The 13503-nt window shown below is 45.1% G+C and overlaps 1 protein-coding gene across 5 annotated transcripts in view; it reads left to right on the plus strand.

Moving 5' to 3' along the window:
- SEPTIN11 (septin 11) overlaps positions 1-13503 on the plus strand; it is an 88960-nt gene that overhangs the window by 11423 nt on the left and 64034 nt on the right. For 4 of the 5 annotated variants that reach the window (XM_048848782.2, XM_075127459.1, XM_048848781.2 and 1 more), the window contains exon 1: positions 4934-5064. The exons of the other annotated variant lie outside the window; for it this stretch is intronic. In XM_048848782.2, coding sequence (XP_048704739.1) covers positions 5038-5064 — 27 coding nt within the window. In that variant the 5' untranslated portion in view covers positions 4934-5037. Of the gene's footprint in view, positions 1-4933; positions 5065-13503 lie in introns of those variants that run through there. 5 annotated transcript variants of the gene reach the window in all.

The following is a 13503-nucleotide window of genomic DNA, read 5'->3' on the forward strand; positions in this document are numbered from 1 at the left end:
AATTCAATTCAGCTTAAAACAATTCAAGCTGATTCAAAATAAGCCTGGTTTATACCAAACCATGAGTGTCCACACAACCTTTTGCACTGGTTTACTGAATCAGTTTAAAATCACACTTTAAGACTAACCTGGTGCAATGCTGCAGGCAGGCAAAGATCATGGCTTGGGTACAGTTAGTGTACAGCAAGCCGGGTGTGGATCTACAGCTCTCTAGCTTGCCATGCACTAAATTGCTGTGTGGACCCTGCTACGGTCCACAAAAAGGTCTGTAGTGCACTTTGACCAACTGCTGTTTATATGTTGATATGTTGCTCAAGGGTGTGAAAAATCCACACCCCTGCGAGATGTAGTTAAGCCAACCTAACCCCGGTGTAGACAGCGCTAGGTCAACAGAAGAATTCTTCCATTGGCCTAGCTGCCCACTCTCGGGGAGGTGAGATTACCGACACCGATGGGGATGGGAGAACCCCTCCTGTCTTCTTCATAGGTAGTGAAGTGCTACAGTAGGGAACATGCCGATGTTGCATATTGAATGTAGACAAGTGGCTATGTTGCCATGTAGACAAGCACTTAGTACAGTCTTGTCACCTATAATCTTTTCCTTTGTCTATTCCAAGCTAAGTGGTTTAAAGAGATACTATTGTCTGTCCTTGGCAGTTTGTAATTGTTTGATCTCTCTCCTGTTGGTAATACCCTTCTAGATCCTTGAAGTTAATAAAGTTTAGCTCTTCATGGTTGCTGAGCAACTCTACAGCTCCAAAGGTCATTTCTGAGGGTTCTGGAGAAATTTGAAAAAAGCCCCTAGTAGAGCTGGTCAGAAATGATGGAAAAAAAGATTAATCAGTATTTCAAAAATAGACTTTTTTTTTTTTAATTTAACAGTTCTCGCCCTTGACACAGGCTTTCTAGACACTCCCCTTTTAATGATACAGACTCCTCCACGTGTACTATACAAACAGGGCTGTCTTTAGGGACCCATATTCCTAGATTTTAAAGCACCAAGATTAAACAAATGGCAAATAATATTTCAATTTATCTTAAATGTCTATTTTCTCATTCAGTTTCATCTGAAAAATAGAATAGTCCCATAGTTACAATGAAACGATTAAAGGACTAGGCCAGGGGACCCCTTAGTTGCAAAATCATAGAGCTAGGAAAGTTCTGTTAGAGCAGTGATCTGCTTTCGGAGGAATAACTTGCAGTTCTCTTTGCACCAATGTCATTTTAGATTTGATGAAACGAAGGTGTGAAATCTTTAAAAATGTGCGGTCCCCCTTTCCAACTGAGCATCAGGGACACCATGCACTGCACGAGAATAACCCAAATCCAAACGGACTCTAGAAAATCTTTTTTATTGTTGGTTTATTTATTTGTCAACCTCTATACCCTAAACAACTGTATCCAGGAAGTCATCTACATGATACTATAAGAGAGAAACCTGATTCACAGCTCTCATAGTTGAGGAAGAAGGGGATGAGTCATCCTAGGGCTTGTCTAAATGAAGGATTTGTGCACTGGTGTAGCTACAGTGTAGCAGCCCAGTGGAAGGTCCTAGTTCAGAGAGGTGTTAAAATCAGGCTTCCGCTGGTGTAGCTGACCCAGGTGTTACAAAGGAGGTAAGCCGCACAGAAGCAAGTCACTACTTAGACCGCAGCAACATGTCTGCACTAGGGGGTTGTGCTGGTCCAGCTACATTCCCCCAGCGTAGGCCAGACCTGAGACTTGACATCCACTGAACTGAAAACTGACAATACTTTTCCTCTGGGAGAGCCACAGCCTAAGTTTCAGCTTCCTTTCACGTCAAGGGTTCCCAGGCCCTTAAAGTGGGATGAAAATCTTTGAGGAAAGAAAGCAGCCAGGCCCAGATAGTCCTTTAAAAACAATAATTAATTAATTAATACTAATTAACAAAAGGCAGATCCCCCCCCCACTCACAAATGGAGAAAAACTTGTGCAAGAACTTTAAGGGCATCATTACACATCCTGACTATAAATGGAAAATACAGTGACAAATAGCATTGTAGTTACACGTCATGGGACTGCCTTAGGGCTAGAATGTGCACCAAGGCTGCAGCATACTGTAAGGTTGCTGCACCCCTCCAGGGAGCCGTGATCCTTTCCTTTCTCCCCTCTTGGTCCAGCAGGATAGTAATTTCCTGCTTGCCTAGGCTGATAGCTAACTACTGCCCTTTCCTGCCCAACCCCCTGCTGCTCCTGGCTCAGCTTTCCTGGCTAGAGCATGGGGGGGGCGCAGAAAACTCTTCCCATATCACTCCTTTCCCTCTGTGCTCTGAGTGCAGAGTAAGAAGGCATACAGAACCACTTGGACCTGAGTGGCCTGTACAGGGGAAGCAAGATGTGAGCTGACTCCCCCTGGAGCATGCAGTCTGGTCTATGATCTAGCCTTTTGTAAGAGATTGTGTGTGCATTACAATGTGTGGTGTGCATCTCCTTGCACAGTAGTATGTAGATAACTTTCTGGATAAAGATATAAAATATTTAGTTAAAGGAGTGTGCATATGTACAGATATACACACAACATTTGTGTTATTAAGCATTATGTTACCAAGACATGGTTAATTATCACCCTGACCAATTTGCTTATTTGTTGTGCCCTTTTCCCTTATCCTCTGTTGGTGTGTGATTTTGACTTTCATCCTGGAAACACACAACTGTGTAACTTTATGTACTGCTGTAGTGCAATCGATTTCAGTGTGACTACTTGCATGTGTAATGTGAATGTGTTCAGGATCTGGCCCTTACACTGTAAGCTCTTTAGGGGCTCAGTTTTGCAAAATGCTGCGTACTTTGGTCCTGGTCCAGCAAACTTCAAGCATCTGGGTAGGCCCATTGAAGTAACTGGTACTGCTCATGTGCTTAAACTGGTGCTTAAGTGCTTTGCTTGATTGGGGGCAGACTGTGGAGTACTTCGTAGGACTGAGCCTAGGGTAATAACAGTGCCTCTTCTCTGAGTTTGGAAATCTCGGGCAGGAGCAGCAAGCCACAAATGCAGTGTTATTATTTAGTAACACTGCTTAAAAGTGGAAAAAAATCTTGATGAGGCCATCTTTACACATCATAAAGGAGCAGCAAATTGCACAATTTTTCCTTGTTGTACAGTTCACCTTTGAGACTGCAAAGATGTCATTAGCTGCCATTCACAAGCTGCTCCAGCTCTGATGTGCTTTCTAATATTTTATGAAATCAGTGCCCCCCTCATTATCCAGGCACTGATGTTGACCTCACTGTGCAAAGGCTCTGCAGTGGTATGTCCATCGACTTTCAAATCCTTTTCTCATCTCCACATTTGTGATCTTAAAAAAAACAGATGAGTGATATTGTGAATGTCCCAGCTGAAGCAAGACAAATTTAGACTGCAAATAAGGTGTAAATTTTTAACAATGAGGCTAATTAACCATTGGAACAATATACACAGGGTCATGGTGGATTCTCCATCACTGACAAATTTGAAATCATGATTGGATGTTTATCTAAAAGATATGCTCCAGGAATTATGTAGGGGCAGTTCTATGATCTGTGTTATACAAGAAGAGATCAGACTAGATGATCACAATGGTCCCTGCTGGCTAGGGACGCTATGAATCTATGAACACCGCAAAGCCATTCACCCTATAAAGGGGAGTGCCAAATAAAGAGGATTTCTTTTCCAGCTGAGAGTAATGACAGTTCTCTTTCACATCTCCACCCTTTTCCTTACCCACTTTAATTATACGGAAACCTGTACAAGAGACCATCCCTGTTAGGTAATCTCCTGTTTTAAGAGACTGTGCCACAGTGTATCTGGGTATGGTCCATCTGATGAAGTGAGCTGTAGCTCACGAAAGCTCATGCTCAAATAAATTGGTTAGTCTCTAAGGTGCCACAAGTACTCCTTTTCTTTTAGTGTATCCAATGTAATGAGTAATTCTAAAAGTGGTATGACAGGACCACTTCCAAATAAATGCTACTTACAGGTCATGGGGTCAGGAATGATCTGTGTTTGCATAGCAGAGGCCTGGTCCAGGACTGGGATTCCTAAGTACTACTGCCAAATAAATAATTGGGGTGAGAGCCTTCCCTAATGGTTTAAGCTGGGATTCACTTTGATTATGAAGGATTGTTTATAAAGCACAGTGTGAGTGCTGGGTCTGTCCATACCCAAACAGAGACACAGTCCCTGCCCCAAGGCTCTTACAGTGTCAGTTAGTCTGGCAAATGATAATTGGTCCTTTCCCAGGCACATATGTTTGTCTGGCAACACTCAGGAGGGAGGGACACAGATTCCAGGTGCAGAAGACACTGTTTAAAATTCCTGTAAATCCTTTACAGGCCTGAGAAATGCTGTGTGAAAATGTGAACCAGAAACAGAACTCATCGCAGCCGCCCAAGAGGGGGCTGTGCAGCCTGGCTGGGGTTTAATCCCCCTGCTCCCAGCGATCAGCTCTGCAAGGGGGGCAGCTCCCAATGCAGAGCTCTGTGTCGGAGGCCAGGGGGCATGTGGGGGGGCATTGGCCCTTGTGACCCTAGTCACCAGGTAACCCCACAGGTGCTGGAACTGGGGGTGCAGGGCACCCCCCCCCGGCTGGACGTGGTTCCCAGAGAGCCCAGCCAGGGTCACAGTTTGTTTCAATGGCTGGCAGCGACCCCCCCCCCCCGCTTTGCACACATGGTTCCCGGGGTGCCCCCCCCCTGCACCCATGGCTCCCGCGCCGCCCCTTCGCCTTCCCCCGCGCGGCGGCTGCAGCAGGCCGGGCGGACGCGCGCCCCGCCACACGCCCGGGGCTCGCTCTGCCCGCGGCGGCGGGGGGGGGGGGGGGCTGCAGCGGGCCCCGGGCGCGCGGCCTGCGCGGGGACTGGGGCGGGGGCGGCTCCCCCCCGGCGCGGCCCCTCCCCCGGCGCGCATGGGCCCGCCCAGCCGGGTGGCCATGTTGCGGCGGCAGCCCAGCGGGGGCAGAGCGCGAGCGGGACCCGGAGCGGCGGCTGGAGCGCGGGGAGCCGGGCAGGCTGGAGCCGGAGCCCCGGCGGCGCAGCGCGGGGATGGCCGTGGCGGTGGGGAGGCCCGCGGTGAGTGAGATCCGGATCGGGCCCTTGCGCTTCGCCTGGAGCCCTCCTTTGCCCGGGTCGGGTCTGTGTCTGTACAGCCCCGAGCACGGCGGGGTCCTGGTCTGCCCCGGAGGGCTTCCAGCCCCGGGAGAGCATTCACCCCAGCAGGGCGATGGTTCCCCAGCCCAGGGCACAGACCTGGCGCCTGCCTTGGGCTTCCAGCGGGGCGGGCGGCGCCTCCTGGGTGGGAGATGCTTGGGGAGGTTTTCAAGCCGCCTGTGTCCGAGCAGCAGTGGCGGTGAATTGAGCCCCGCAGGGAGACGCCTTCAAGGCTTCCTCCCTTGCGACAGTTGGGCGAATAGTTTATTCTCTGGACAAAGCGTGTGGTGATGCGTGACCCGAGAAAGGGTGGCGTTGAACTGGAAAACAGAGGTGTTGGGGGAGAGCCGTGTAATGAATCTGGGTTAGCACGGCCGTGACCTGCCCTCTTTGCTTCCTCCCCAGCTATTCCCGAAAGAATAAAATAAATTAATAAATGGTGATGGTGACTCCATGTGGTCATTTGGCAGCTACAGCTTCTCCCCAGCAATTTCCCACAGTCAGAAAACCTACAGCTGCTGGATTTAAGTGCAACTGTAGACTGCGTCTAGGATTAACTAAGGAGGGAAAAACGCCCAGGATTTCAGATTTTTTTTTTAGGGGTTTTTGTTTGTTTTGATACTTTGCTGATGGATTATCACTGAGTTTAGAAACCATAAATGAAAATGATTTCTTAGGATGAGCTTATAGCTTTTGCAGGTTTTGATGTATACCAGTTTGTTTTGATCTCTGGTTCCCACCGAGTTTTTCATACATGTTGGGAAGTACAAAAGCATTAAAAGTGATCTTACAAAAAAAGCTTTTATTGTGTCGAACTCACAGAAATGGGGGAGAAATGAAATGTTGACCAGATGAATGCGCTTTCATACACTGTCGAGAGGGGGAAGGGAAAGAAACTTGATTGACTTTTTCCTGTGCCTACCAGTAAAACAGATGTTGCACATGGAGCTGAAGATTTTAAATGTGGTAACTTTCATAATGTGAAAATGGTGTCTGTGTTCAAGATGTGACCTGGATCACACAGTTTCTGTTAGCATTCATTATGTAATTATGGATCTAACAGGCTAATAAACTGCATATTCTGTGCATCAGAGTCAATGTATATGGTCCCTTAGCAGTGTTGCTGTAGAAGGGGAAGTTACACTGCTAAAGAAAACAAAACAAGAGTTGAAGTTTAATAACAGAACAACTATAATTTATGCTAGCTACTGGAGAGCCATAGCTGGCTGTGAAATGGGTCTCTAAGATCCCAGTTCAGCAAGGCGTTAAGCAGGTACTTACATTTAAGCTTGTACTTCAGCACAGGCTTAAATCCCACTGAAATCAGTGGGACGTAAGCGCAGGCCTAAATGTGTTGCTAAATGGGAGCCTACAGATCAGAGTCTTCCAGGGCCATCTCATTAAGTAGGCTCAGAGCTTGTCTACACACAGACTTGCACCAGTTCAATGTAAGGTGATATATAGAACTGATGTAGTTAAACTGATGCAAAAAGCTGTGGGGGGCATTCCTGTGTTGGTTTAATTTAAGTCCATGAGGAACAGGTGTCAGCTAAACCAAAATAAGCATTTCTTAAACCAGAATAATAGTGCCCCAGTGAAAATTTGCACCAGTTAAACTGGCTTCAAGTCTGTGTGTGTCGTGGAGCCCTCGTTGATTTCAATGGGACTGCTTGCAGAATAAATTCCTACTCAAGGGGAGAAGAGTGGGGAAAATCTTTGGTTTAGAGTTAAGGTTGCCTAAGTGCAAAGCCTAAGGCAGTGTCCAGTTAGGTAACCTGCTATATAGCACACAGTATGTTAACCAGCTGTACTGCTAGACTCTGCTACTCCTCTAGAATCTCAGTTTCTGGGCTCTGCTGCTGAACGAGAACAGAGTTCTGCTCTCCTGAGAGCATCTCTAGAGAGTTGAAGTCTCATAGCCATGGTGGACCATTCTGTATGTGCAACTCCTTTAATCTAATCTTCTCTTCCCTACGTTTACTCCTGTGTGGGTATTGGGTTGGTGGGAGGGAGAGCTGGAGAAATGGTTAATTGTTAACACATGGAGAGGGTGAAGTTCCTCTTGTTAAATGTTTGCCTTTCAAACTCTGAATTTGGCTAATTTGTGTGTGTGTGTGTGTGTGTTTTAAGTATTTGGGGGGGGGGAATGAAAGCAGAAGGAATGAAATTAAGAACAACTTAATCTGATTTAATGAGCCAAGATAGCATTCTTGAGGCGTAACATTTACTGCTGAGATGGCCTATGCAGGATATGATCTTTGTTACTTGTAAAACCTGCATTAAAAAAAATAACTAGAACAAATATCTAACCAACCACTCCAAAGGAACTATATTTAATGATAGTCTAGTAGGCTGGCTACGAGTACTGAAAAGATGAAAGATTTTAAGGCCCTGATCCAGCAAATGATGATAATTCAATTTATGCACTGCATTGCCTTTGGTGGTACTAATTACAATGTGTAAAGTTAAACATGGGCATATGTTTTTGCAAGATTAGGGTCAGGGACTCCTGTGGGACTTTGCATCTGCTTAATATTATGCATGTGCTTAAGTGTTTTCAGGATCGTGACTTGACTTTTGTAGGAAGACCAATAGCTTAAATCCAAGAATACTGCGCAGGATGAAGCGCTGGAGTGCAAGTTTTACACGTGGGCTTTGGAAGATGATGATATAATCTGAACAGTTTTAAAAATGGTATTATCTTTATCCTTGACAATATATTAAATATACAGGAAAAGGGCTACCAATCACACCCATTGGAGAAAAATGAGAGAGAAAACAAAAGCACGGCTAATGGACTACTCGAATTTGTGACCTCTTTTAGGATCTTTGAGTATTTGTTGTTGCTGGCAGAATGTCAGACTTTGTTTAAAAAAAATAAAAAGCCATTGAGTGGACCCCAGGTGCTGAGTGCCCCTGGCACCCACTGACATCAGTCAGAATTGTGGGTGCTCACCATCTTTGGAAAGCTAGGCCTCCTTGTGAATTAGCGGAAGGGTGCTCGTACCTGTGTGGCATCTTAGTTGTTTGGACAACTGGAAGAGTAGTTTATGGAAGGTGTTATGGAGTTGCGGATGGCTCGGAGACCTGGGAGTAGGGAGATGGGTTCAGAAGCAAATGTGGTTCACTCCTGCACCTTTGTATGGGGTGGGGTGTTCTGCTTCTGTCGTAGGTCCTTGTATGGCCCCATTACTGTGATAGCTGAGCACCTCGCAATCTTAGCACCCCTGTAAGGTAGGGAAGTGTTGTTATCCCCATTTTACAGAGGGGAGCTGAGGCCAAAAGAGATTAAGTGCCCAATATCACACAACAGGTCTGGCAGAGCAGGGAATTGAACCCAGGTCTCCTGAGCCCCAGGGAGTAGCACCTAACCACTAAATCAGTCTTCTCCCTGCTTGCAATCTTCTTTTTTTAATTCTTAGGGAAATTCATTCAAACCTTTCTCCTTGTTGCTCCCACTCTTCCAGCTGGGCCCTGGTGTGAACAGTGTGTCCTGTGTCCCGTCCCCCCGTCCCCCCCCACATTGTTGCCATTGCTATCTCAGGTTGAACTGCGAGTGATGTCGGCACCCAGCAGGCCATCTTCCCTAGGGCTAGTTGCTCGGTGAAGCAACTGTGGGAAACTCTTGAAAGATGTCCCTTGCCACAGAGCAGTTGGCTTTAAAGTCAAAGGAGGACCATTGAAATGCCAAGGCTCATTAAGCAGCTTCAGTCTGAGAAACAAATGTTTGCTTAGACAGGAGGCATTTTGAAATGTCCCCTCCCCCGCCCCCAGATTCTGCTTTTCTGGCTCATTGTCCACACTGGAAGCAATCTGGGTTTTTGTTGCTGCTTTGTCCTTGGAATCTTTGCTTCTCTAACAATTGCAAATGCAGGATGGGCACAAGGGTTTTATCTGTTTTGTTTTGTTTTGTTTTTTTAATTAGTGGCAGAAATCCTGTCGTGGGGGGGAGGGGCGGAGAGAGCAGGGGGAGGTGCTGGGAAGAGACAGGCTTACTCTTTCGTCTGACCCTCAGCAGACTTGTCTGCCTTTGCAACATCCATTGTCTTCTCTGGTTGGATCTGCTCTAGGTTCTGAACCATGGTAGCACAATGGTTCTTCCTGGAAAGGCGCTAAAACAATTTCAGGTCCCAGCATAGATGGGTCCCTCTCCTGGAAGTGCATAATGATGATCCAATCGAAATTCGCCTGTGCTAGTAGCATTCACAATTAATAGCAATGAAGCACCCTCTTGACTGGATGGGAAACGCACACAGACAAGCATGTTGCAGGGAGCCTTGTTCTCACAATAAATGAAGTGATAGCAAAAAGATTCCCAGATCACTAGTTACAACAGTGTTCTATAGACTGTGCAATCACATGGCTGATGGCCCAATGTGCACTGGGATTTGAAACAGACAGGGTATGCCTTCCTCAGAGGGGAGAGCTCAATGACTCTTCAGAGCACTCTTCCAAGGAGATTAGAAGGTTGCTGGGATATTGGCTTCCCTCCATTGCTTGCACCTTATTCCCCGCTCCTGGAGGGTGAAGGCCTATAGGCTAGCAGAAACCCAAATGGTGCATAGGAAAGCATGATGTGGAGAGTGACTGCTGCCCCTGCTCTGCCATCTGCCCTAGTCATCCTATGCCCATCGTCCGGGCCCTGAGCATGTGGTTCTTGTGCAAAGGGGGCCTGTTGGCTCAGGGGAGACCATGCCACTGAGATGCTGTTTCTTCTCTGCTCCATTGAGTGTCTGGAGGCTCTTCTAAGCCATGTTGCACTCCTCGACACGCCAGAGCACCGGGCAGCGTGTGGCCCAGGATTAGCATCATTCTAGAGTGAGTTTTACTCACAGTTCGGGTTAACATCATTTGGACTCTAGGATAGACAACGTCTGACTGACCACTGCGGTGTGCTGTGTTTAAAATATATATATATCTCCACAGAAGGGGGATCAATTCCCTGCAATTTTTTACAAGTATCACCATGTTTTTCCTGTAAATTTTTGTGTCTCTGCACCCCCACAGCATCTCTTTGGACTTCCATTGAAATTGCCTCAGCTGCGCCAAAGTGAATTCTAAAAACCAACTGTTGCAACAGCAGACAAGTAGCCAAGAGACTATTCTCACCATTTCACTGAAAGTACATTATCTTGCAGCTCTCTGACCTAATGTCCTAGGGATTTCTTATCCAAAAATCTAAACCCATTCTGTTTAGAAGAGAGTCCTTTTCTGTGAACGTGTATCCTAGCTCTGTTGAAGTCAATGGGACTCAGTGGGAGTTAGGACTAGTGCAGGTTGATCTGTTTGCAGGACTGGGCTTTCTATTTTCTGCTTTCATCTCCTGTAATCACTGATAAGATCGTGTCAGGGGGCACTCCAGGGATTTTCTCAACTGATTGCTTATTTCCTTAACTCTGTATGTGTTTTTGTACATGTGAATTCACCGTCTTTCTGTTTCTGCTTCCTTGTTTTAGTTTGATTCTATTTGCTATTTAAAATCTATTAGTAAAATCTTTTTTTAAAGAAACAGTCCATTTGCTCCAAAATCATAAATATTTTCTTTACCAGTTCCGGTCATGTGCCCTCCTCAACAGTTATATGCAAAGAGTTCATTTTAGAAATCTTTTTTTTTTTTTTTTTTTTTTTTTTTGATCCAAACATCCTCTTCTTTGGAAATTGGTTACTCAAAACTGATTCCTGAACAGCAGATGCAAAATCCTTTTGTAAATCTGTTTGTATTTGGTCCCTTGCATTCCTGAGGAACAGTAATTGCTCTTATCATAAGAATGTTCCATTTTTTTTTTAAATTCTTCCACTGAATCCATGTATTGAATCCTGAAGGGAGTCTTCAGAAATGGTTGACTAGTTCCAGGCTGATATTTTTCCCATTAGGTGGCTGATCTAGCTCTATTGAAGTTGGTGGGAGTTTTGCCATTGAGTTCAATGACAATAGGATCAGGCCGCAGTTACCTTTTGCAGTTGACAAGAGATTCAGTGTCTGGGCTGAGTATATCAAAAGCTTGACTCAAACAGTTGAACATAATTCCAGTCAGGTTTCCAAGATCTCTACCCATGGCATCATCCATTTATATTTTTAAATAGTATAAAGATGAGGCAGGGATCAGCCTTATGAAGACTGCTTTGATAATTACAAAGAAGCTTTCCACCTTTTTTTTTATTTGCAGTGATAAATTGCAGAGCGTAAGCTGCACTGAAGAGTGAACTGAAAATCCCTTATTACGTTGTTAGATGGTTGTACACACTGCTTCCTCCCACAACCTAGTCTTTGCATTTCATATCCTCTTCCTTAACTGATCTGAACACCCATCCCTTGGAATTTGAGTGTTAGTATCAGGCCGTAAAAATTATGGGTTGGGTTTTGTTGGGTTTTTTTGGTGTGTGTGTTTTTTTGTTTTTTTTGTTTGGGCCAAGCTCGCATGAATGAAGAATGCCATAGTTACAATTATGGCTTTTTTTCCAGTATGCTATTTGGCAGGCAACAGCCTGGTTTGGCAAGTGAGAGACTTGCAACCTGGAAAGGCACTGGCATCTGGCTATCATTGAATTGGCTGTCACCTTTTGGCACCCTACTGTAATAACAGCGATTACCCAAGATAGTTCAGACTTGTACAGGAAACAGGTTGTCACCTGGTAGCTACTGAGGCTCCACAAAACTGGAACTGTCTTTTCTCTTGTTTGTTGTTGCTTCATATCTTTGAGAGTCTCTTGTCTTGATTTTTTTCGATTGGTAGTATTTGATCTATAACACACATGTTTAAAAAGAAACTTTATTAGTAATTCGGGTCAAGATTTTAAAAAGTGGCTAGTTTTTGTTTTTGTCTAAGAGTTTTTTGGTTCCCAAGCTGAGATGTATTTTATTCAGAAAGTGGTGAGCACCCACCTTCAGAAAATTGGGCCCCTATAGACGCAAAGTTGAGATACCAAAATAATCCTCTAATTTGGCCAGCTGGGTTACACAGGCCGTATTTCACCCAGTGACCTCTGCATTAAGCCCACTAACCTGGGGTAGAAGGGGCAGTGTGTGTACGGGTGTAATATATTTATCTATCTTAGAGAGACCTCTGATCTGCTTTAAATGATGGAGACTTTACCACATCCTTTGATGATCTGTTCCATTGGTTAATTACACATACTGTTAAAAAAACAGAACACCCCTCTTCCCTGCCCACCATTACTACTTATTTCCAGATTGAACTTTGCTCAGCTCAGCTTTCGGCCATTGGATCTCTCTGTTTGATTAAAGAGGCCTCCAGATCTTCATCTGGGGCAGGTACTTTAAGGGTGTCTTAAATTGAGTACCTGAAATCACTAGTCACTTCAAAATCCAGGCCAACAATTTCAGTTTTGAACATTTTCCCATCTTGTGTCCAAACAAAATAATGAAGTTAAGGACTTTACCAAATTGGGGGTGGGGGATAGCTTTATCCCATGGTTTTAGGGTTTTTTTTTCAAGGCATTAGATTTCAGTTTAGTACTGACAGTGGCTTTTTTCAAGTATGTTTCCAATCTTCTGTAGGTAATACTGTATCTAATCTGAGAAATCCTTCATGCTTTGAATATTTAAAGGAATTCATGTCTGCCACAAAGTGTCTTTTATTACAGAAAGAGCAAACCTAGTCTTGCTGTGTTTCATCTGTCTCATTAATATTGAGTACGTGGCACTTTAATATGGCAGCTGAGGCAAAGCAGGAATTTCAGCAACTATCTGACAACTGCAAGCTGAGAATTAACTGGCATCCTAGTGCGATCTGCTATATATAAAATAATTTGCACTTTCCAGTAGCATTTGACCTAATTTACAATTCTCTTTTTAACCTGTTTTTGGAACCCTGGATTAGTCAGACACGAGAAGCCTAAGTGTTCAGTGTCTGCCACCCTATGGCACAATTTTCAAAGGTGCTGAGCACCCACAGATCCCGTTGAAGTCCATAAGAGTTGAGGGGGCCCAGCACTTTTGAATACTACCCCCCAGTACGGCCTGATTCGGCCGTGTATACTCCTGTTCAAGTGCTGACTCTCACAAGGAGTCTCAAAGCAATGGTGGAAAGAGCTGCACTGGCATGAAGGGGTGTGTGAACCCAGCGGATCTGTATGTCTTGTATGAAGTTGATATGGCTAGCGCGGAGGATATCATGGGGCATGGAGACTTGGCTGTTGTAACGGCCCCTAAGGGCAATCGGCAGCTGTGCAGAGCTAAGGTTGCTGAAGTGGTCCATAGCTGACCTAAGATAAGAGGACACAAAGGTTTCATGAAGCTCCATCTCCATCCCTGTGTGCCAAGCTCAGGGATCGGGATGAGCTTTTTATTTCGATGGGTGGAAAATGTCTTGACATGGACGCACTGATAGAAATTAGAAC

Source organism: Caretta caretta, chromosome 4, assembly GCF_965140235.1.
Source record: "Caretta caretta isolate rCarCar2 chromosome 4, rCarCar1.hap1, whole genome shotgun sequence".
Taxonomy (NCBI): domain Eukaryota; kingdom Metazoa; phylum Chordata; order Testudines; family Cheloniidae; genus Caretta; species Caretta caretta.